This window comes from Emydura macquarii, unplaced genomic scaffold (genome assembly GCF_026122565.2).
Source record: "Emydura macquarii macquarii isolate MOO-44397 ecotype Brisbane River unplaced genomic scaffold, CSIRO-AGI_Emac_v2 contig_2768, whole genome shotgun sequence".
Classification (NCBI taxonomy): Eukaryota; Metazoa; Chordata; order Testudines; family Chelidae; genus Emydura; species Emydura macquarii.
Window position 1 is genome coordinate 25,557,228 of NW_027132905.1, and position 24,022 is coordinate 25,581,249.

At 39.4% G+C, this 24,022-nt stretch overlaps 1 protein-coding gene and 1 long non-coding RNA gene across 2 annotated transcripts in view; one reads left to right on the forward strand and one right to left on the reverse strand.

Annotated features, from left to right (window-relative positions):
- The window catches only part of LCP2 (lymphocyte cytosolic protein 2), a 46,254-nt gene extending 24,596 nt beyond the window's left edge, over positions 1-21,658 (reverse strand). The window contains exons 1-3 of the mRNA XM_067566764.1: positions 21,390-21,658; positions 16,579-16,641; positions 10,540-10,586 (exon numbers count right to left, since the gene is read on the reverse strand). Coding sequence (XP_067422865.1) covers positions 10,540-10,586; positions 16,579-16,641; positions 21,390-21,467 — 188 coding nt within the window. The 5' untranslated portion in view covers positions 21,468-21,658. The remainder of the gene's footprint in view (positions 1-10,539; positions 10,587-16,578; positions 16,642-21,389) is intronic.
- LOC137165467 (uncharacterized) overlaps positions 1-24,022 on the forward strand; it is a 104,423-nt gene that overhangs the window by 26,020 nt on the left and 54,381 nt on the right. The gene's annotated exons all lie outside the window — the stretch shown is intronic.

A 24,022-nucleotide genomic window follows, 5' to 3' on the forward strand; every position in this document is an offset into this window, starting at 1 on the left:
CTAGGCATCCTATTAATACAAATAATTAATATTTCATAAGCATTCAGCCAAGACTTAGCGGTGAGCTTAGCAAAGCATTGCTTGCTTGCTTTTTGTCTGAAGATTGTGTGCCTTAGCAATAAATGTTTTTATAGAACATGCATGCACAGAGCAGCTGGGTCTGCAGCTAGGTGAGGAAGGAAGTACCAAAACCACACTGCTTTTTGAGATGGGAGTAGTGGGTGATAGGACAGGATAAAGCGATGTAGCAACACTTGCAGAAAATGTTACTCGCGGACCATTCTCTCTGCCTTCTCCAATAGTTCCTCATCTCTGAAGTGGAAGGAAGTTTAAACAAAATTGGAAGGACATTTAAACTAGCTTTGTTTGCCTAATTAACTTCAAACACAGGTACAGCAGAGTCCATCCCAAGAATATTGGTGCCAGAGGGAGGCAGACTGGTAGGGAGGGAACTGAGGGCAAAATCCTACACTCTGGAAAGCCCATTCCCTGGGCATAGTGAAGAGAGTATCTGATCCTCTTGTGCCACCTGTGCTCTGCCCCTGGAGAATAGCTCTGCTGGGCAGGCACAATAGCATCATGTTGGGTTCAGTGTTTACTGAAACTCATAGCTAAACCTCTTCTGTTTCACTTGCTTCTCGTGAGCATGCGTGCACATTCATCCACAGAGCATCAGTTTTAAAAAAGAGATTGGTCATTTCAGGTCTCTCAAGTTTTGGCATTCAGCTGAAGACCCCATGGAAGCACCTGCTTTTAGAGGATGGACACTGAGCGCTTTCTGAAAATCAGGTCACTTTAAAGTTTCTTAAAGTGAGCACCCAAAATTAGAGGCATCCAAAATTACCAGTCACATTTGAAGGAGAGGGTATGTTTATATAAATTCACAGGTGGTGACATTCTCAGGAATTCTGAAGGTGCCACTGGATTCCATGCACGTTAATTGAGATGCGCCCCACACGCAGATCTCAAATCTGGGTTTTGATTCAGCCTGATATAGGGACAGACAAAGTTATCAGTTGCAAGAAGGGGGGAAGCATCTGCATCTGAACTTCCTCAAACTTCTGGAGTGTTGGGATCTGTGGTGATGGTTTAGGCCATTAATAGAGAGGAAGGCCAAGCATAAAGCTTGGATGTCCATTTACATTTTAACCACCTACCAGTGTTTGAGTCTGTTCAGATCCCTGTTTCTTATTCTGACCACATTATATTAACCAAGGCATGTTTGCTGAAAGTTTGCCCCAAAATATTATGCAGCGTTCACTCACACTTGCCACAGAAACAAGAGCCTTGATTATCATTTATAATGGCAAACAGAGAAACTGATTGGCAAGAATTAAAAAAAAAAAAGTGACTTTTTTGTGACTGAAGCTTTATGGCAGGGGTGCGCCCCCCCACGGAACCCCGCCGCCGAAACCCTGCCGCCGTTTGCCCCCCCAGGAACCCCGCCGCCGCCGTGAAACCGCACCGCCGCCGAATTCCCCCCCCGCCGCCAGGGCCACCATCAGGCCCTTCACAGAAAAAAGGTTCCCCACCTCTGCTTTGTGGTGTGAACACCTTGGCCATATGTTCCCTGCTATTTAATCTGCAGGTGCCAGTTGCATCTCCATGGTTAAGGTTGAGTTCTGTTTTGCCCTAAGCAGAGATTCAACCTCTTCGTTCATATCCTCCCCAGATTTAGACCACTTATTCTGAGTACAGAATGCATTTTCTGAGAGTTTACAAATTAATCTGTCAATTTGTGTTTAAATTTAATATAAAATTGGTCTTTTCAGAAATTTAGTATCTGCCAGAATAATGTGAATTATCTTAAGAAAATAACACTTCAAATTGCCACATAATTAAAATTAATTTAAATTAATTTTATGGCTGCATGCTAGTTTAGGGCTTCTCCCGATGGCACTGGTTCCTCAGCTCCACTGCACTGAGACACCTTCCAATGGCACTGCCCTGCCACTGAGGCACCTCTGCAAGGGAAACGTAGGCAGGACCATAGTGGAAGTCCTTGATGTGCAGAGACAATGGAACCCAGGGACTGGGCCCCTCCTACATCTCCTTTCACTTAATATTAATCTTTATAAAAGAGTCCTCCAAAGCAATGTGTCAATTACAAAGTAAGGGCTGGAATCACCAGTATACACCTCAGTTGTCTTACACTGCTATGGTCTACCAGAGAATCTACCCTTAACAGTTTGAAAAGTGATTGAGTTGATACTCCATAACTTCAACTCATTACCAAGATCATATTCAACAATCTCTTGGGTTTCTTGTTTCTTGTTCATGTATGATATTTTTAATAATTTTTAAAAAGCCAAGGAAATTCTTAGATCACAAATTATGTTAACATGTGACTACGTACTTGCAACATAAAGGTAAATACAATTTTAATTGTGTGTGTGTGTGTATTTATATATGGTAATATCCGCAAATGAACACTGCAAACAGGAAATTGAGAGTTAAGGTTACAAATAAAAGAAATCCAAATATGGTACAATATAGAAACGCACAGTGAAGGAACTCAAGCAACTTTTATTCTGCCATGTACTGACAGCTTTAGGAAGGGAAAATATGACAATAGTTAATGTCTTTAAAAATTAGTTTAATCAAATCTGGGATCATACATACTAAAATGCCTTAATCATCATTATAGTTATTGCATGACATCACTGCAGGGCAGAGTTAAGGTTATTTGGATGCCTCAGCTGTGCATTTCTTACTTTAAAATGTTTTGGATTTCTTTTGTGTAACCTTAACTCTGAATTTCCTGTATGTAACACATGATTTAGGGATGATTACAACATCCCTGTAATATGTTTTTTTTGTTTTTAATAACACTAAATTGCTGATACACATTCTCAACAGTAACTCTATCTTTACATAGTGTTGATGTTGTTTTTGTTTTAATTTGTGTGTGGGAATATAATTACAATTAAAAATAAGAAAAAGGAGACCTCCTCCTGGCCCCACTTAAAGTTAAGCATGTGTTTAAGTGCTTTGCTGAATCAAGACTTCAAACTAGCCAAAGTTTCTCAGCAGAGAATTTTCTTCCTTTGTAGAGGGACTCAGCACTGCCATAGAACTGACTGAGCAGCTTAGCCTTCTCTGCCTGGCCAGCATGCGGGAGGCCTGTTGGCAGGAAAGGGTGTGGTAGATGTGAGCACAGTTATGCCCAATCCTCTGCTGGCATATGGGACCTTACACCAGCAGCCTAAATTAGAGTAGAGCACTTTAGGCAGATCGGAGAACTATGGCATCTATGGGTCTAGGACCAGGAGACAAAGGGCTTTTAACAAAACTAGTTGTTCTAAAGCTTCTCTCCAAATCATGTTGTACAACAACAAATACTTTTGATATTTCTTTCAGGATTCTGCAGGGTCCCTAAAGTTGCTTCATTTTAGATTGATTAAAAGTAAACAGAATATAATATCATTAGAAATGTAAATACTTTGAAATGCAATATAAATTGGACTAAAATATGGAAAAGATGTCAAGTTTCAAGTAGTTACAATACCTTATCAGCCTGGGAATTCTTCCAATGAATCCATCAATATTGCAGTTGCTGAGTGTAATTTGCAGTGGGGCAGACATAGGTTTACTATATTTTACAGCTGACCTTGCGTACTACAATCTGCTCTGCAAAGAGCTACAGTTTTAGCCAAGATGCCTGGGTTATCCCATGCTTACACAAATACCTGAATATCTTTAATTTTTCCCTGAAGAGCCACCAGCGACAGGCAGAAGGACTTTGCTAGAACTGTTCACCTCTATCAGCGCATCTCCCAATAATACAATGGTTTTGTAATCAAGAGGTCAAAGATTTGATTTTAAAAAGCCTAGATACAGCAGGAAATATCAAATATTAAATGCCACTTAAGCAGCCTGCAGGGCTTTCAAATGAATAATGCTCCCGTGTTTTGCTTTATTTTAAGAGTCTCTAGAAAAGAAAAATTTTGAGAAGAAAAATAGAATTTCTTACACAACCTTACGCAAAATATACCTAATGGACCAAAAATTGATCTTTGCTCCTTTCAGGCGAGCAATGAAAACTTTATTGCTTGGGTACTCACAGTCATTCTATTCTGTCTGTACAAGGTGGGATGCCTCAGCAAGCATATTGCATGGTGCTCTTTACACCTGCCAGTGAAAGGTACTTTGCCTAGCACTTTTTATCAGACACTGGCTGGCATGCAAGGGGGTTGGGTGGTGGGGATTAGTTGGACTAGCCAGCCCATTTAGTGCTCACAAAACAAGTGCTAGTGGAAAAAGCCTGCCTGCACTCTCTTCGCCATAATGTTCTAGCCAGAATTGAATTCTCACAATGGCCTATTTGTACCAATCACTTATATTTGTGGCTGAATATTTTAACAGATCCTTGGCCACCAATGCACACAATGGCCACTAGGAATGTAACATGATAGAGGAACAGAACTCTGCTTCTGTTCCAGAAGCATGGCTCCTAGCACTCAAACTAAAAGAGAATCTCTGTTTAACTCTGTTTGCCGAATAGGGGCTGATGACATACAGGTGAACAGCTTCAGTTCCATCCAGTAGAGTGCAGTGGCTTACATACACACTAGCCAGTATGGTGCATAAGAGTTGTTTAACAGTTTGTTTTTATAAAACAATTTTATGAAGATTTATTTTTGGTGTTTGCAGATGGGACACTAGAAGACGTGGATGAGACAGGAGGTGGATGTTATTCCCCAAAATAAGATAAAGTTTCAGTAAATTTCCCATCATATTCTGCAAGGGCAGTTGTGACCTTTTTTAGTTGCTGCTAAAGTTACAGAAACATCCCAGAGTAATGACTTTGTAACTTTCAAACCTTGAGCACATAGGTTTCCTCACGTGAATATATTTAGAAAAAACACATTCTCAGCCCATTGGGCTTCTATGATTGTGGTGTGTGGGTAACCAATGTAGCACAGTTACAAATGCTGGACCACATCCACAGCCGGTGTAAATTAAGGTAGCTCTGTTGAAGTTAATGGATCTACCCAATTTTCACCAGCTAAGGATCCAGCTCAGTACATGTAATTTTAGTAGTATGGTTACAAGGCTGTAGATTTGCAAAAATGCATGCTTCATTTAGTGATGAGGCAAGTCAGATATATATCTCTAGCACCTTAATCTGCATTTCTGCTTACAGAAAAATAACTTATCTTACTGTTTAAAAAATAGGATAGAAAAACAAGCCCTTACAATTTCATTCCAGTTTTTAAAATGGTAATTACCTCCACTTCCTTTACTAAGTGCTAGTGTACTAAAATGTAGGCCTCAACTATTCTGGATTAGAATTCAAAATTATCTTGATAAATTGGAGAATTAGTGTGAAATCAACAAGATATAATTCAATAAAAATGAGTGAAAAGTTGTTATATTTAGGAAGGGCAAAATCAAATGCAGACATACCAAATGGGAAATAACTGGGTAAGCAGCAGTACTGGAGAAAAGGATCTGGGGATTAGAGAGGATTATAAATTGAATATGAGTCAAGTGTGATGCACTTGCAAATAAGGCTAATATCGTGGGGTTGTATTACCAAGAATGATGTATGTAGGACATGAGAAGTAAGTCTTCCACTCTATTCAGTGTTGGTGAAACCTCAGCTGGAGCATTATGTCCAGTTTTAGGCACCACACTTTAAGAAAGATGAGAACACACTCAAGAGAGTCCAGAGGAGAGCAATAAAAGCAATAAAAGGGTTAGAAAACATGACCTATGAAGAAAGGTTAAAAAAAAAATTGGGCATGTTTAGTCTTGAGAAAAGAAAACTGAAGGAGGACATGAGAACGGTCTTAAATATGTATAAAGAGGATGGGGATGATCAATTATTTTCCATGTTTGAACTCATTACATCCTGTCTTACCCTTGATCCACAGCAAGGAAATTTAGGTTAGATATTAGGGAAATCTTTCTAATTTTAAGGATAGGTATGTACTGGAATATGTTGCCAAGGGAAGTTGTGGAATTCCTGACACTGGCAGTTTTTAAGAACAGGTTGGACAACCACCTGTCAGAAATGGTCTAGGTGTACTTAGTCCTGCCTCAGTGCAGAGGGATGGATTAGATGACTTCTTGAGTTCCTGTCTAGCCCTAAATTTCTCTGATTCAATGAGGCTTCCTATGTAGCCCATCACCCCATTCCTTTGGTCATGCAGACACACAGCATGCCAGGCACTGCTTCCCTTGTGGGGAATTGTTGAGAAAGCAGAGGACACGTATAGTAGGATCTATGAATAGGATGAATAATCCAGAGAGAATTAGGCCCTTGCTGTCTCTGTCTCTTATATTGGTCTTTCTCAAGGTCAAACTTGCATTGCAAACTGCAGCAGGTTAAAAATGCTGCCAAAAGTCCCCCCTCCGGCTCTAAATACAGGACTGTTTACTTAGGTCACCTGCACAACCTGGTATTCAGTACAGAAATCTGAGTCTGATACTTACATTTCATTGTGGTCTTGTTCCCCTTGCTTCTTGACATGAGGATTGGAGAAACCAAGAAATTGGAAATACTAAATCACCTCTTTCTCTAAGAACAGGGGAATAACCTCCTAAGTGTATAGTGTCAAAACATCCTTAGAATGGAATTAATTTCTGCCTCTCTCTCCTTATGATTCTCACTTGGCTGTATGGATCATGTGCTGTTTTGAGCCACCTCTCACTGGTGCTAATGTGTTCCTTTCACTGACGCTGATCAGTGGGGCATTTGGTTGTAAATAATAGGTCAGAGTGGAGGAAGGGTGCCCTACTGGTTAAGGCACTGGTCTGGAATTAGGGAGACACAAATTCTGTTCCCTGCTCTGCCCCATACTTGCTGTATGACCTCGGGCATGTCCCTTAGACTCTCTTTACCTCAGGTCCCTATTTATAAAATGGGGACAATAGCACTGGCCTACATCACAGGCATGTTTTTAGAATACAAATATTAAAGATTGTGAGGCAGTCAGACACTACAGTAATAGGGGACATATAAATAACAGTGATAGAGAGGCATAGATAGATCAGAAGTAATTGCTTCTGATTTCCTTTGTTTTAAAAAGCCAGGAAAGATTTCACACCATCTGAGATATCACTCAAACCAGCCTATGGGACTGGTAATCAGAGTTGATCATAACCTATGCTTTAATTAAAATTAGTAGCGCTTACTGTGTTGTTGCAGGATGGAGATTTAGTATGTGTGTGGTAGGGGGAGAGGAACTACTGTAATATTAAATGTTTATCATTGTTTGTATAGTCTACTAGGCATTTTTACAAACAGATAAGAAAGCCAGGCCGAAAAGGACTCGTAATCCAAACAGACAACAAACCAATGAAATTAGAGTGAAAGGAAACAATGGAAAGCCTCATGGCTGAACTATAGAAATGTAGGTCTGAAAGGTCACCTAGTCCATCCTCCTATTCTGAAGCAGGACCAAGTATATCTAGACTATCCCTGACAGGTGTTTGTCTAAGTTGTTGTTAATCTGAGTGACAGGGATTCCATCACTTCCCTTGGTAATATATTATAGTATTTACCTTTCCTTCCTTGGAAAGCTTTTCCTAATATCTAACCTAAATCTCTTGTGCTGAAGATTGAGCTGATTACTTCTTCTCCTACTTTCAGGGATATAGAGAACAACTGATAGCCATCCTCTATATAAAAGCCGTTAACATCTTTGAAGACTGTAATCAGATCACCTCTTAGTCTTCTTTACTCAAGACTAAGCATGCCCAGTTTATTTAACTTTTCTTCAGAGATCATATTTTCTAAAACTTTTATCATTTTTATTGCTCTTTTCTAGACTCTCTCTGATTTGTCCACATCTTTGTCCACAGTACTCCAACAGAGACCTCACCAATGCCAAGTAGATCGGAACAACTACCTCCCATGTTTTACATACAACACTCCTGTTAATACATCCCAAATTATATTTGCCTTTAGCAACTGTATCACATTGTTGCCTCATAGTCCATTTCAATCCACTATATTCTTTCTGATCCTTTTTGCAGTCCTTCAGCCTACCCAGTTGTTTTCCCATTTTTGTATTTGTGCATTTGATTTTTTTTCTTTCTAAGTATAACACTTTACACTTGTCTTTATTAAATTTCATCTTGTTGATTTTTACCAATTCTCCAATCTATCAAGGTCCTTTGGAATTCTAATCCTGTCCTCCAACATGCTTGCAACCCTTTCCATCTTGGATTTATCAGCAAATGTTATAAACATACTCTCCACTCAATTATCCAACTCCATTAATGAAAACATTGAATAATACCCTGTTGGAACTTGCTAGATAGGACCTTCCAGTCTGACAATGAATCATTGATAACCACTGCAAAATATGGTTTTTCAGCTAGTTGTGCACCCACTTCATAGTAATTTCATCTAAAACCCCATCTCCCTAGTTTGAGAATGTTACGTGGGACTGTGTTAAAATGCCTTACTAAAATCAAGATATATCAAATCAACTGCATTCCCCTATCCACTAGGCCAGCAATCCTGTCAAAGAAAGAAATTAGGTTTGGCATGATTTGTTCTTGACAAATCCATTTTGGCTATTGCTCATCACCCTATTATCCTCTAGGTTCTTACAGATTGATTATTTAATAATTTGTTTCAGTATCTTTCCAGGTATCAGTTAGTCTCATTGGTCTATAATTCCCTGGGTCCTCTTTGTTCCCATTTTTAAAGATAGGTACTATGTTTGCCTTCTCCAGTCCTCTGGACATCTGTCCTCTAGGAGTTTTCAAAGATCATGACTAATGATTCTAAAAATGCTTCAGCTAGTTCCTTAAGTACCATAAGGTGCTTTTCATCAGGCCTTGCCAACTTGAAACATCTAACTCATCTGAATATTCTTTAATTTTTGTTACCCTTGTCAGTTAATATTAATTGTGTTGTGTTTCTGATCACTATTAAACTTTTTAGTGAAATCTGAGGCCTTCTTGGTATGAAATCTCAGCCTTCTTGGTATGGTCCATTATTAGCTCTCTTTCCCTGATAAGTAGCAGCCTTGCACTTTATTTCCCCCTTCTCTTGCTCCTGATGTATTGAAAAATTTCTTCTTATTGCCTTTTATGTCCCTTGCCAGATGTAACTTATTTTGTTCCTTAGCCTGAATTTGTGCCTATATGCTTTGTGTTATTCTTTGTACTCATCCGTAGCAATTTATCCACATTTCTACTTTTTGTAGGATTCCTTTTTGATTTTAGTTCATTAAAGAGTTTTTGATGCAGCCATTTTGGCCTTTTTCTGTTCTTCCTGTTTTTTCTTTCGCATCAGGATCATTTACTGTTGTGCCTTTAATATTGTTTCTTGGAGAAACTACTAGCTGTCCTAAACTCCTTTCATTCTTAGATTTTCTTCCAAAGAGACCTCACCTACCATTTCTCCGAGTTTGTTACAGTCTGCTTTTTTTTTTTTTTTTAGTCCGTTGTTCTTATTCTGCTACATTCACCCCTTTTAATATGAATCTTGTTAATTCTTCAGTTTTTTGTTTGGATTTATTATTTTTAAACATTTCTATCATCTAGTTTTTCACTTTTCTGAGCTGAGCACTGGTGTTCACAAGTCTTTTTTTCTACTGTGTCCAGATTCAGGCCCTTAGAGAGAAGCAGCAAGCGATCACACTAGACAAGTTTGCTCACTTTCTATCAAAGTATTACAAGTAAAGTGGACAAAGAATTCAATGGACATAATTTATCTTTTCAAAATCAATTAAATAAAGGGGGACTTAGCAATGACTCTTATATTTAGATTCCCTATTGACATTACTCACATAAGACACTACTATATCTTTGTTGTTTTTCAAGTCACTCTTAGTGACCAATAATATGATAGTGGATTTGAAAGAGAATAATCCAAAAGCCCTAAAATATATATTTAAAAAAGTGTAATAAAAAAAATAATGCAAGCTTAGGGAATCAGAAGAATACAAGAAAGGGAGAGATCCTCAAATAACTGAAAATTGTTTACTTCACAAGACTGAAAGAATGAGAGGTATCTTACACAACAAGCATAAAGAATCTTTCCATGGTGAAGTAAAACACACACAAAAATTAACTTAACATTAGATGTAGCATTCAATTTGACATATTTTATATTTTTTCCTTCAGGGTGGAAGTCCTAAATCTAACTGACTAATGAAATCGTACTCAATGAGTGGTACTTTCAAAAGCACTCAGCATTGGCTAAACTGCTCCTATTGAAGTCAGTGGGAGTCCTTTCATTAACTTGAGTGGAAGCAAGCTGAGACCAGTTCCAAAGATTTCTGAATACTTCTCCACTGTGATCATGTCTACCTATGCTTTGGATTTTTTTAAAATCTATATCAGTTTCTTTTCCACACAATAATGACAAATGCCATATTTTCCTCACTTGTTTTTCTCTAGGAATGTCCTGATACATTTCCTGCCCTGAGACAACACGAACAGCAGGTTTCTAGAACAATGTTTTAGAGGCCTCGCCATCCAGCCGCCCTCTGCTTGTCCCGGAGTTATATCTCCAACCCATTTAATGTGTAATCCATTTTGAAATATGAGATTTGTTTTAGATTTACTTACGGCACACTCAGTTTGGGAAATTTCTGAATATCATTTTCAGACATGTTCTGAAACAAAAAGACACATGGTATTTGTTACAAAATTGTCCATGCATCAGGTTAGGACTTAAGGCAGCTTTAATATTTTTTCATGTATCAAAAAGTTATAATTAACAGAGCTTTAATATAAGTAGAAAACGAATGAAGAACAGGTACAAACCTAAGCCTCTGTTCAGCATTTAGGATCTGATTCAATAAAATACTTAAGCGTATGCCTAATTTTAAGCACTAATGTGAAATCAGTGGGACTACAGATATGCTTCAACTTAGGTGTGTGCTCAGGTGCCTTGCCATATTGTGTCCTCAGTTGGATCTCTGCTGGTGCTATGCTGCTGGGTTGACCCTCTGGATTACTATGGGCTGAGAATTAAAATGTTAACATGCTGCACCTACAGGCAATAAATTAAACTCTTCTTCCAACAGCCTATTCCCTGTAGCTTGTCATAATTACTGGAATTATATTGAACAAACAGGCAAAATTTTAAGCGTACAGAAGAATGTATTTTATAACCAAGTGACCCAAAAACCTACCCCATGGTCTCTAGGGAAATGCATAACCAGCTTAAATCAGAACAAAGATGAACACACATTTTAATGAAAAATCTTTTTTCTTAGTTCTTCTCCCTTCCCCTCTCCCTTGCTCTGCTTTGCTAGATCATGACCCTCACTTAATGTTGCCCTAGGGCTGGATTCATCTAACCCATTGGTTAAAAAAATCTCTGTGCTCGCTTCCAAAGAAGCGACCTATCCATTGATATACTACATTCCATCTCTATGCAAACAATTTACACAGAAAGCAGAGATCCACTTCCTCTTGATATTTAACCCTGATGATTATAGATGTCATCTTCAAACACAGTTCATGGAGTCTATTGATGTCCTCACCCATGGCCATCACACTTCAGCTGGCAACACATAAGCTCTCTGCTTCTCACAGAGGGCCCTACACCACAAAGTTAAGGGTTTTTTTCCCAACGTGTATTTTAAAGCAGTTGCCATTTTAAAAGCCGGGTGTGTGTTTAAATGAAAAGAGCTGTTCCTGGTTGTGGAAGGCAGAGGTAGGCAATTCTCTGTGGTTTTGCCTTTCAAGAGTTCTTTTGATTCACATTGCGTTCGCAACTTTTAGTTCTGCTATGATTCTGGGGTTGGAACCGACTCAAAACTCCAACCTGCACTTCCTTAATTACCAGATTATCCAACTTGTACAGCAAAATCATATGAAACTGAGAAGTTCAAACTGTGTCAATATGAAACTGTAAGCTGATAGAGGTTTCCGTTTAAATGAGGGCCATGTTTGCTTGACTGGGTCAGGAATCTTATGCTGGCAACATCTGAAGCCAGGATGGTTTTGCACTCTCCAGTTTCCCAATGAAGGTTTTACATAGATATATTTGTTACCCACCATGACAACATGCTTAGCACAATCCTAAGGCACCATTGGTCTCATGTGTTTGGAGGACTCGTTGGAGATGATATCACAATGACAAGGGGCAGCATAGCGTGGGATACACAAGGAAACTTCAACGTACGCAGGGGCTGAAGGTAAAAACTCGTAATGTTTTGCATTAAATTTAGCTGATTTTTAAATTCTTGTTTTCAGGGAAATGGGATGAGTTTTCCCCCAGGGATTAGATTGTCCCCGGCCTAACTCAAATGTGTGGGTAGGGCACAAGAAACCTTGCCTTTGCTCCTTTGCACACTATGTGCGAGGGCCAGAGACTGTCATAGAAACAGCTCCCTCCATGAACTTCTGGTGCTCTGAATTGTGCAAAAGGGGAAAGAGATGAAGTAGGGCCATGTCTCCCATCCCCCATAGAGCTGACCTTCTGCATGAGGAGAAGTTGCATCTTCCAGAAGTACCCATCCCCCCCATTAGGTGCGGTTCCATGTTACCTGCAGCTGGGTCAAGTGTCTGAATGGCATAATTTGGCTCTATATGAGGGAAATGAAAGATCTGCTTGTTATATGTGCTTTTAAAAGGACATGGAAGTTGACTGTAAAATGGCACTGGGGGATTCCATGTTTGGATGTCAACTTCAGACCTTATCTGATTAGTTGGCAAGTAAAAATGTGTGTTTGGAAAATTGACAGTTAGAAAAACCAAACTCCTCTTGCAATCTGAAAGTCCAGCTGGGATCTTCCTGGGTCATGTATCATGAGCAATAAGTGGTCTCTAATCAGAACTTCGTGAACAACTCTATTGAATAATGTTTAGCCTAGAACAGAATCTAGTTGCTGTCCACAGAGATGTCTTCTCTTAGAGAAAAATCCTATAGCAGGGGTGGCCAAACTGCAGCTCTTTTACAATTAAATTGCGGTTCCTGGAGCCCCTTACCCTCCCCCATTCTTTGCCTGCCAGACTGAGGTAGGGAGCTCGGGGCTTCAGTGGGGTGGTGGGGCTTGTGGCTTCTGCCCTGCAGGAATGGGGGTCTTGGGGCTTCTGCCCCACAGGAGGTGCCTGCTGAGGCTTGGGGCTTCTGCCTTGTAGGGAGGGGGGATCTCAGCACTTCTGCCCCATGGGAGGCACCTGCTGGAGTCCGGGGCTTCAGCAGGAGTGGGGCTGAAGCCCCGGAAGGCATGCCCCATGGGGCAGAAGCTCCGAGCCCCATCAAGCGTGCCCCACAGGGCAGAAGCCCTTATCCCCACCACCCTGCTGCAGGGCTGAAACCCCGAGGCCTGGCAGGCGTGCCCTGGCTCTCGAACTTCTGAAGATTGTTGAATGTGGCTCAGAGGGTCAGTAAGTTTGGCCACCCCTATAGAATCATAATACCTTTAAACCAACTCTCAGAATTCTATTATAGGAATGTGATTGTTAAATTCAACAGCTTGGTTAAAAAATTCTGTAGGAAGGACATCTCTCTCTTAAATTCTATAAAGTTTTAGACTAGTTTCTAAAGAATGCCATTGATTTAATTCCTAGTATATTCTGTAGGATTTTTCCATGCAGGTAGCCAGCAGAGTAAGAATCATGACTCAAACTAGAGAGTGGATTTGTTGAGTGATATGGTACCATTTTTTTTCTTGTCAGCTTCCTTGTATGGCTCTGTGAGTGAACACGAAACCCATAAACATTAATTCTTAACAGCATCTGTGTATCCAAACTTAATTTGGCAGATTCGAATGACTTTTGTAAGATGTAGAAAGACAATTACTCCAAAGTGAAGCAATTGATTTTTTACACATTGCCCTGCAGACTGGAGTTTTCCTTGTCAATTCTTCCGCTGTAGTTATGCTTGTGCTTTGCATCTGCATGTTTTCTAATATAGAATGGTCAAGTAGGCACAAAATTAAAAACAAAAAAACAAAAATTATATTGGGAGAACTGAGGAAGCAGCAGTTACTTGCCTGCCTAATAGCAGATTCAGTGGTTGATCTTTAGGCAATTTCTGCAGAAAAACATGAATTTGTGCTGGGTTCTAAACTGGTTATTTACAATAAGCACTTGGAAAACAATGCAGGGTTGCAGAAATCAAAGGCCCATGGCCACCTTCACAATGTCCCTATGCACAATGATCACTCAGGAATTCACAATGACAGCAGAGCTAGAATTCAGAGCCGCCTTTTCTTAAACACAGGTCTAGTAGAGCTGGTTGGGAGTTTTGCAAGGAAAAGCTTTTTCATTCATCACATATCTTCTCAGGAATGTCTAGTTCTGACTCCGAGCGGGGACTTGAACATGTGTCTTCCAAAGCCCAGGTGAGTGCCCTACATCCCAGATTCTCTTTATAGCAGCTGCCTTTCCATATTTTATCAGTCACTAGAAACTGCCAGATTAAGTTTGGAGGAACAGATGCTATTAACAATGACTGTCTGTAGGTTTCACATTCACTCACATAGCCATACAAAGAAGCTGGCAATGCAAAAATGATACTCAACAGATCCAGACTCATGTTTCTTAATTTACTGATTTTTCTTTATTTGTAGGAAAAGTTGTACAGGATGCATTAGAGATTAAGACATTTGGATTCTATATAAATTACTCTAACCCCCAGACTATAGAGTCAGTCTCTCTCTCTCCCCGTTTCAATGAATACTTTATTATTTATACAACGTGCAACAGCTTCAGCAGGAAAGATTGAGAAAGATCTACTGCAGAAAATGCAATAGTCTGGTGGTTAGGGCACTTGCCTGAAAGGTGATTCAGAGCAGGAACTTGAGCCTGAGGGTTTGTCTACATGGGGTGTTAGTACACATGAGCTGGGGTGTAAATTCTAGTGTGCACTAGTGTGTAGTGCACTAAAAGTTCACTAGTGTGCATTGACATAGTCTCAGACTACATAAATGTGCACCAGTGCATGCCAGATATCTTCTTTTTGATTTACAGGACTCTGTAACTCCAGCTAATGACAGTGAACAATTATTAGACTAATAAATCTCTGTGTGGTACAATGTATGAGGTATTGAGTGAGTGTCAGGAAATGTGTGTTCTATTCCTAGCTCTACCACTGACCTGCTTTGGGCAAGTCACTTCCCCTCTGTGCCTGTTTCCTTTCCCATCCTTTGTCTGCCTTGTCTGCTTAGATTATAAACTCTTTGTGATGGGGCTGTCACTAAGTGTTTGTGTGGTGAACAGCACATCGTAGCCTCTAATATACATAATATAAGGTACATTTCCCTAGAATGCAACTTTGTACTAATGTTCAATGCTCCACATAGAACGTAAATGTTTTCTGCAACAAGACTTTTAATAAGAGCCAGATCCTACCACCAGATCTGGACTTTGTATTTCAAATTTCAGAGATAATGTATGCATTTAGGGGACTGAAAACAGCATCCTTGTTTAGTGATTGACCCATTAGAATTCTGCCATTTCTAGACAGTGCAGATTTACTCATCCAGATAATCCCTGTGTTTATGATGGGATCAGATCTTCAAAAGTGGAAAGACCTATGTAGATTATGTTGCTTGAGGAAAAGGCATAATTCTCTTTAATACCACCCTTTTACATGAGGGCAGTAACAGTACAGTATATGAACAAAACTCTGTTTATCCTGGGTAAAAATTGGGACCTGAATCCCGACCACCAGCCAGATCTATGCATGTAAATATGCAAACATTCAATGGACTGAACTAGACTCTGCTTCAAGATTCACTTACAAAGACCCACTATAATTTGTGAGTCTTGTGCTCTTTTTCTTCAAAGATAAGGGCAGTTCGAGCCTTGGGATCATTTCCAAGTTGCGTTTTGAGATAGTTTTATTTTGATAAAAACTTGATAATTATCAACCCACATGCTGTCAAGTGATGTGAAATTAATACCAGACAATGGCAGCTGTACAAATGAGACATAGGGGTTTGCCAGCTTTTTAACCACTGACCCGGATGAACTACAGGTGTAAATTGAAGTATATCCATTAATTTCAGTGAAGCCACACTGAATTACACCCCTGGTGAATCTGGCCTGTTAGCTTTGATGATTTCAAATATCGTTGATTATACCCACTGTTTCAGAAAACATAGGGTTTTAAACATAGGGTTTTTAAAATAGTGGCCCTGGTCATAAATGTCTCCAGCAGAGGGTTAGCTATTACAGACAAGTGGGTTGCTCTGCTCTGCAAAGATAGGTGGGGAAATCTGACAAACTGTAGGTTATTGCTAATGCATGAAAAACAAGCATTTCCTATAAAAGACCAGAAAAATGTAAGCAAATATTGCTACTGTGAGCCTTCACTTTCCATTTTAAAACATGTAAAATGTATATGCAAGCTAAATGCAGCCATTGAGTTCCTGGTGTTCAGTGTCTATCATTTAAAACGAGGATCTTTGGTGTAAAACCAGGATGGAGATCTTAAGCCCAGATGCTTAAGAGTATTTAGGCATCTTACTCCCATTGATTTCAATAAGATTTAAGTGCCTAAATAGCTTTGAATATCTGAGCCTTAATGCATAAGCAACTGTGCAGAAGCACAAAGAACACAAGGAATGCCCTTAATTACAAACCTAAAAGGGAAAGCCAAATGACAATTATATTGTGAATATAGAATTTTATTGTCATGCTTACCAAAAATCTTTGTCCACTTATGCTGTGTTTTCTGACGACTTTGTCACAGTCCTTATACTTTAACTGTGAATGGAGAGAAAAAGATTTGTAAAGATTTGTTAAATCTGAGAGTTTGAGGCTTCAATTCTGCAAAGCACTTATGCACAAAGTTAGCTTTAAGCACATGCTTCAGTCCCTTCCTACTTAGCAAAGCAGCTTTGTATATGCTGAAATCTGCACTGCTTTGTCTAGAGATTTTTAGCTGGCCTGTATTAGCTATATTTGTGGCCTAATCAAGACTAACCCATCAGGGACAGGCAGAATTGCAGCCCTGTGTTCTGCTGCTCCCACTTCTATGGTGCAGATCTATGCTGCCCCTTACTATGGCCAGTACACCTGACCTCTTATTTATATATTGATTTATTTTGCTTTAGAAATTTAAGAAAAGAGCTGATAAGACAATCTTTGCACACATTTTTAAAAAATACCCCACTCCTTCCCTTCCCTGAAAAGAAGCTGAACAAGTTCCCCACAATCACCTTATCCAAAAGCTCTGGAAAATAGATGAGCCTGACACTGCACTTTCAAACTGCAGATGTCTTGGACTAGCATGGGGAAATATGTTCAAAACCAAGCAATGTGGAACAAGGATGTCTAGCTCCCAGCCTCTAGACATTCAGCATTGTTCTAGCTAACACTTCCCCTAGCACACTTAAAACTTTGTACATCACCTGTTAACTTTCTTCTCTTAATTATGAACATTATTGACAATATGGTGGCAGGAAGGGGTCCCAGTTGTGCAATGGGACATCATTGTGGCATGCACACAACAAAAAGATCGTCCTTGTCTCAAAGAGCTTGCAAATTTAAATTCAAGACGTGAGACTCCAGGTAAAGCCAACAAACAGATGGGGACACAAGGTCACATAAATGATTGATACATAATAAGCAGCAGTTGCAGCTGCCTAGATAGTGTTGCATATTTGTCGTCATCATGGTAGAGGAGCATCTGAGGAAAGATTTGAAGGTGGAGAATGCAGTGGCTTTATGGATTTTTACAGAGCTCCTTAAACTTTGTGTTTGAAGAAACCTGGGATAACATGACAGAGCAGCATTATAGTTTACATGTCTAAATAGTTAATGTTCTGCTTTAGTTACAGAAGATCGGAGGCTTTCCATTGACTTCATTGGACTCTGGATCAAGCCCATAGCTGGTGAAGCCCAGCAGGCGGATGGAGAAAGGTGGCTTTTTGCTGCCTTCGCACTCTCCAATCATAGTCCGGCTGGGGGCTTGTCTGGACTATAGCAACACCCCTGAAGTTATGTCTGCTTTCCATAGCCACTTATTCTGCTCCTTGCTGCTGGGAGAATGCTCCTGCACTGGGGGAATTCCCCAAGACAGCATTCTATCTCCTTTATACTGCTCCAGAACAGGGAATATAATCAAAGCTTGTAACTGTGTATTATTTTAAGGGCTGATCCTGAAAACACTTATGCATATGAGAAACTTTACTTACATGAGCAGACTCCAGTTGCTCATGCATTTTCAGGAATGGATCCTAACTCTGGAAAGCATCTTGGGATGCAGGTAGTATTGAAGAACTGTACAAATGAAGGATCCAGTTCTACAAATAATTCCTCCTTGTCATAATACTTATTACCATGACACTGTCTGCAATGGGACTGTTCATGGCAGTAAATGCTACAACTGGAAGGAAGCATTTGTATGACTGGGACCTATGTTTGTTTTCTTCGTGATTTTGCCAACAGCTAAAAATCCTATTTTCTGACTGTAAGTGAATTCAGAAATTTACAAATGTGAACTTTCTTCCTTTTTCTCAAAAAAAGGTCTGAAAAACAAGTTGTGAATGCTGGCCCTTTATTGCTTCCTTCTGAACACAGGATGTTTTCTATCGATCAAAAGCTGGATTTTATTAAAAATAATAATTTTATTTCAGTAGCACCTCCGAGCCCTAGTCATGGACCAGAACCCCTAATGCCAGGTATTGTACAATAGCATTAAATAAATTACAGGGCCAAAAGTACTGCTGATTTATGCTGATATTAAAGGTGGTAGGAGCCTACGGAGTCAGGAGACCTGAATCACTATTGCCCTACACTCTGTGTGGTCATTTACACTGCTGGAAGTGATTTTATCTGGAGTTGGGATTGCTCAGAGCCTTTGAAAATTCTTTCCAGGGTATTTCAGTTTTGGGAGGGAAAATTAGTGGCCGCTTTTGAAAATGTGGATCTCAACCTTTGAAACTCACTGCTGCAGGATATGTTTTGAGGCAAATATATTAGTCAGATTTAAAAGAAGATTCACGCATTCCTAAGTATAACAAATAGCATCCTCATATCCATCATCCTTATATGATACAAATTGTGAGGGAAGGGAGGAGCATCCAGTGATGAGGGCCTTAGCATAGGACTTGAGCAACTTGGATTCATGTCTGTTCTCTGCCACAGACTTTGTGTGACTTTGGGCAAGATCTTCTGCCTTAGCTCCCCATCTGTAGAAGGAAATGTCATAAGTCTCAACCATCGAGGCATCTTGAGGATTAATAGGCTAACGGGTGTGAGTAATAGGGAGGCCATATAGCTATGATAGATAAATATCATATAATTCCTTGCTTCTTGCAGTATAAATTTATCAGTAACTGGTACCAGAAAGCCATTTCATCCCACTTAGTAGTTTCCAGTTAATGGTGATATAAACCCCTGTGTACCAGTTAAGAAGTGTGTTTTCCTTTTAAGTTGCTGAACTTGGATTTAAATTTAGTTCTCAATAAGGATAATAAGATCTGTCTCATTTAAGATATCTCAGGGTCTTGGTTCCACTCTATTACATAGCTAAGCAGGAGCAAAACAGTTGGAACTAGAGCACTGCAAAAGTTGGCAGGTTCATTTCTCAGGCAATCTGGCAATTGTTTGCTTTGGTTTTGATCTGTGGTCCTTTGCTACCCATGACTTCACTTTGCATTTTGGTTTTGAACTTGTCTCAGCTCTGCAAATGAAACCCAGTGAAAGCTATTGAAACCATTAATTTTGCATGATTTCAATACCAAAAAATAAATTGGCCCAGGTTTCTTTGATGTTAGTCTCATATCCCCTTAAACTGAACCAGTTTGCTGGAATGGTTTCAAAATCTTAGCAGATCTTTTAGGTTTACATATCCAGACTGTAATGAAGGTTTTGGAATTTGTTGTGAACATGCACTATAACTAGGGTAGAAACGCAGGTAGATATCACTGATTATTAAAAACTGAGGGTAATTATGGAAAATATATGTACAAGTGAATCAATTTAAGGTTCAGTAAAAATGAACCAAACTCAACACTGACCTACACCCTGTGCAGTTTTGTCTAGCATCAGTGAGGTTGCAGGGGGGGCAAATCAGCACTGAGTTTTGTCTGTTCTTTTAAAGGTTCTCCCACCCCCATCTGTAAAATCCTCCATTCTGCAAAATGAAAGTTAAAAGCTCTTCACCCCAATGAGCTCTATCGAAAGGTGTGAAAGTCCCAGCAATGTCTGTGCTAGTGCATTACAGGAAAGAGAGGATGTGAAGGAAGCCTGATGAAACATCGACCTCCTAAGCTGGGGAGAAGAGATGAGGAAATGAGACATGGGCTTTGTTTGAGATGGGAAGGGTGGGAAAGAAGATCTGTTGGGATCCTGAGGCAGTAGGTAGCAGGATATCTTTTTATTTAAATCTGCCCCACCAAAGAATTATTATGATCATTATCATTATTAATATTATTGGTAAATATTTTAATTTCAAAGACAAGATATCAACACAGGCATTCTACAAATAGGAGCAGCTGCTATGAGCTGAGGGAGGGATATTATTCTATATATTGTATTTATTTGGGGGGAAAGAATGTCTATCATTTCTCTTCCAGCATCCAGTCCTCTTCTATACCCTTGAGTAATTTCCCTTGGGCACAGATGCTGCCATCCTTCCTCAGGCAGAAGACTACTTTATTCAGATGGAAAGTCCCAAGGAAGTCTTTGGGATGGTTTGCATGAGCTCAACCTGACAAAAAATTAGACCTAATTTTGGGTTAGTATAGGATCTCAGTTCATCAACTCATTTTGAAAGGCCTAGTATGGGGCTCTAAGGCTGAATGTGGGCAGCCATCTCCCTTTAGGTTCTTTTGAAACCCCCAGCCCAAATGCTGGAGAACTCTTTAGTATGTAAACCTAAGCCAGTTAAATAGCCCTTGTGCTCTGACATCTTTGTTCAAAAGATTGGAGTTTGAGGTGATCACAAGATTGAGAATAATTTTTTCCCCTCTACTAAAGACAAGGTACTGTGGATTTTAAACCGAGCCCTGACACATAATAAGCCTTTGTAACACTAACATGGAGAGCAATTCAGTCTAGATCTGAGTTCATATGCAGGTCTTGATTAGTGAGGATCTTTAATTTTGGAAAGTCACGGAGAGGTCTTATAATGCTTTTCTACCTTAAAAAATAGATTTACTATATTTAGCATCCTTAACTTTTACAGATCCAAAGTGAATGTTACATCAACAAGACATTGGTACGGAAGATTATATGATTTTTCTGAGAAGCCATCAATTTCTCTTGCTTTTGATTTAGAATAAACTTTTTCAGTATTCATTAAAGACTTCATTAAACCAGGGAAGGTATAATGCCTTTCAAAATTGGCATCTGCTGTGATTATTCAAAAAATATCATAAATGATTTGATATTATTTATGCAACAAATTCTGCTCTTAGTGTAAAAGAATATATATCTTTTTTGCACAAAAGTGTTACAGTGACTTGCTCCTCTACCATACTAAGACAAAACATAGGAAAACTTACTTTCTTGAAGTAATCTGCCAAGTCATCTGGGCTCCAGGCGACCACCTCTGAGCGATAGGGAATGTTTTGTAAATCCATTTCAGCTTTTCTTTCCTAGGCAATTACAGAATTTTCATGCCAATAGTATTATTGAAACAGCCATAGACTCCCTGCCTCTGGCTACCTGCGGCAAATTCAATAATCCACTTGCCTAATAAATGCCCAACTCTTTTGTTAAACCATCTTGCTTTTAGTTTTTGAGTTACTGTGCAAGCATATCCAAGAGAACAACTGTTTCCTCTAAGTACAAAATGGTCTCTTCTCAGAAAATTTGTCAGCTTTTCAGCCTCACCACTTCCTTTATCTGAATCTAAATAAGTAAACAAGGAAGCACAGCAACACGTTTAAAATATTCTGCCTACTGCATATAACTGTAATACTTAGGAGCCCTATTTTCCAGTGTTTTAAAGTGGGAGGGTGTTTGTTTATTTACAGGATATCTCCATGTAGATAGACTGGTACATTGGCTGCATAGTATTGTGTGTGTGTGTGCATGCATCTATATTCCCACCACCAAAAAAAAGATTGCTGATTTTGAATTAAGTTTGATTACTTGCAAATCTAGCTCATGCAATTCCTGAAAATCAAGGAAATGCCTAGTTCAGGGAACCTTCTTTAACATTGATTCCTGAAACTGAAACTCTCCCTTACACTTCTAACATATAAAAATAATAACATGCATGCATCGGATTCCTAACTGACAGTCTTATGTAAACTTTTAGCAATGAGCTGTGCAACTTTCCCTGGTATTTATTGCAGTTATATGGCATGAGGTATGTGTAGGATGTTTTACCTGGGGGAAAGTATGAGGTTAGTGCTAAGGTTTTGCATTAGAGTGAATGCAGGAACTCCAATTCAGCTATGGAGCTGCAACCAGCATCTACACATACCTTGTATATGGGTTGGGGATTGGGGCTCGGTGAAACTTTTCAAAATTCTAAATTTAGATCTAAAACTCCCACACTCCCTGTGCACTCCACCCCCCAAAAAAACCCTTTGATGATATTTTCAGTATTCCCCCTCCCCATTTTTTCACTCAGATCTAGTGGTGATAAATACTAATCCATGGAACTATGAGATAAATGGGAAAGTCATGTGGCCAAACAAAGAGAGAACATAACTGGCATCTCTTATGCACCTCTGACAGTTTAATTGCATTCTGCCTATTGATCCACCTCTGCCAAGATGACTTATAACTTTCAAACCTCTAGCAGCTTCAAACAATTGACATTAAAAAAAAGCTTGACAAATATTTCCTTTGTCCTCCCTCTGTCCCATCCCTGCGATGGAATTAACCTTCCATGCCCCTTCCCCGCCCCCCAGATTTTGCTGATGTGAGGTGCAATATTCAGTTCTGGTTCAGAGACAGGGATAAAGTCTGGACCTTCTGAGTTAGAAACAGTAGCTTTGTACCACTGGAAAGAGGAGTTTCCTAATGGAGGTATACAGACCTTGTATCTTTTAGCCCTGTTTCAGAGATTGTTAACCTAGATACCCTATGACACTGAACTGATTATTAATTATTATTATTTAATTGTTTGATGTGTCATGTGCTCAGGAGAAAATACGGATCATGATGGCTTCCCACACTAGGGTAAGGTGTTACTATAACTCTATAGTATGCAGTGACAAGATGGGTGAGGTAATATCTTTTATTGAACAAACTTCTGTTGGTGAGAGAAACAAGTTTTCAAGTTTACACAAAGCTCTTCTTCAGATCTGGGAAACATACACAGAGCATCACAGCTAAATATAAGGTGGGACACATTGTTTAGCATAAGTAGTTAACACATTTCAAGGGACTGTTCAAATTGAAGTGGGCAATTAACACCCCTCCAGTCATGGGGGTGGGGAAGTAAGAAGGGGAGGCACCTGGGAGATGTTTTTTTTTAGTGGATTACAGTTTTCTGTAATAAGCCATAAATCTAGGGTGTCTCTTCATGATTTTTAGTGTAGCAAAGTTATGAATTTAACCCTCCCTCCCCCCTCGTCTTTGGAAAGTGTTGTTGTGTAGGTTTCCTTTGAGGATGAGGACCCCAGCTCCCTTTCCCCACACTCTTTCCTTTCCCCCTATGACTGGAAGGTTGTTAGTGGACCACTTCACCTTGATTGGTCCCTTGAAATATATTAATGATTAAACAAGCTGTTCCACTTCTGAGACCCAGACCTGAAGAAAAGCCCTCTGTAATCTTGAAAACTTGTTTCTATCACCAACAGAAGTTGGTCCAATAAAAGATATATTACCTCACCCACATAATTGTCATTCTAATATCCTGGGACCAACACAGGTACAACAATATTGCATACATCTGTAGTATGCAGACATGCCCACTGCATGCTTTTTACAGTGTTTAAAGACATCTGGAGTTTTCCTTTGATTAGGACTGTTTGTGTAGTTTGATAGGTGTTTAGCGCACTGTAGCCAAGTAAATGCAGCTGGAGAAACATATCTCCTGCATTTGAATTTTCATCCATATTTTTGTATGAATGCAATTGATTTGCATTTAATTTTATTTGTTTGTGTGTGTGTGTGTGTGTGTGCACACGTGTGCTTGTTTTTTTTAAGAATCAGTGGCAAACGTTGATTACTCACT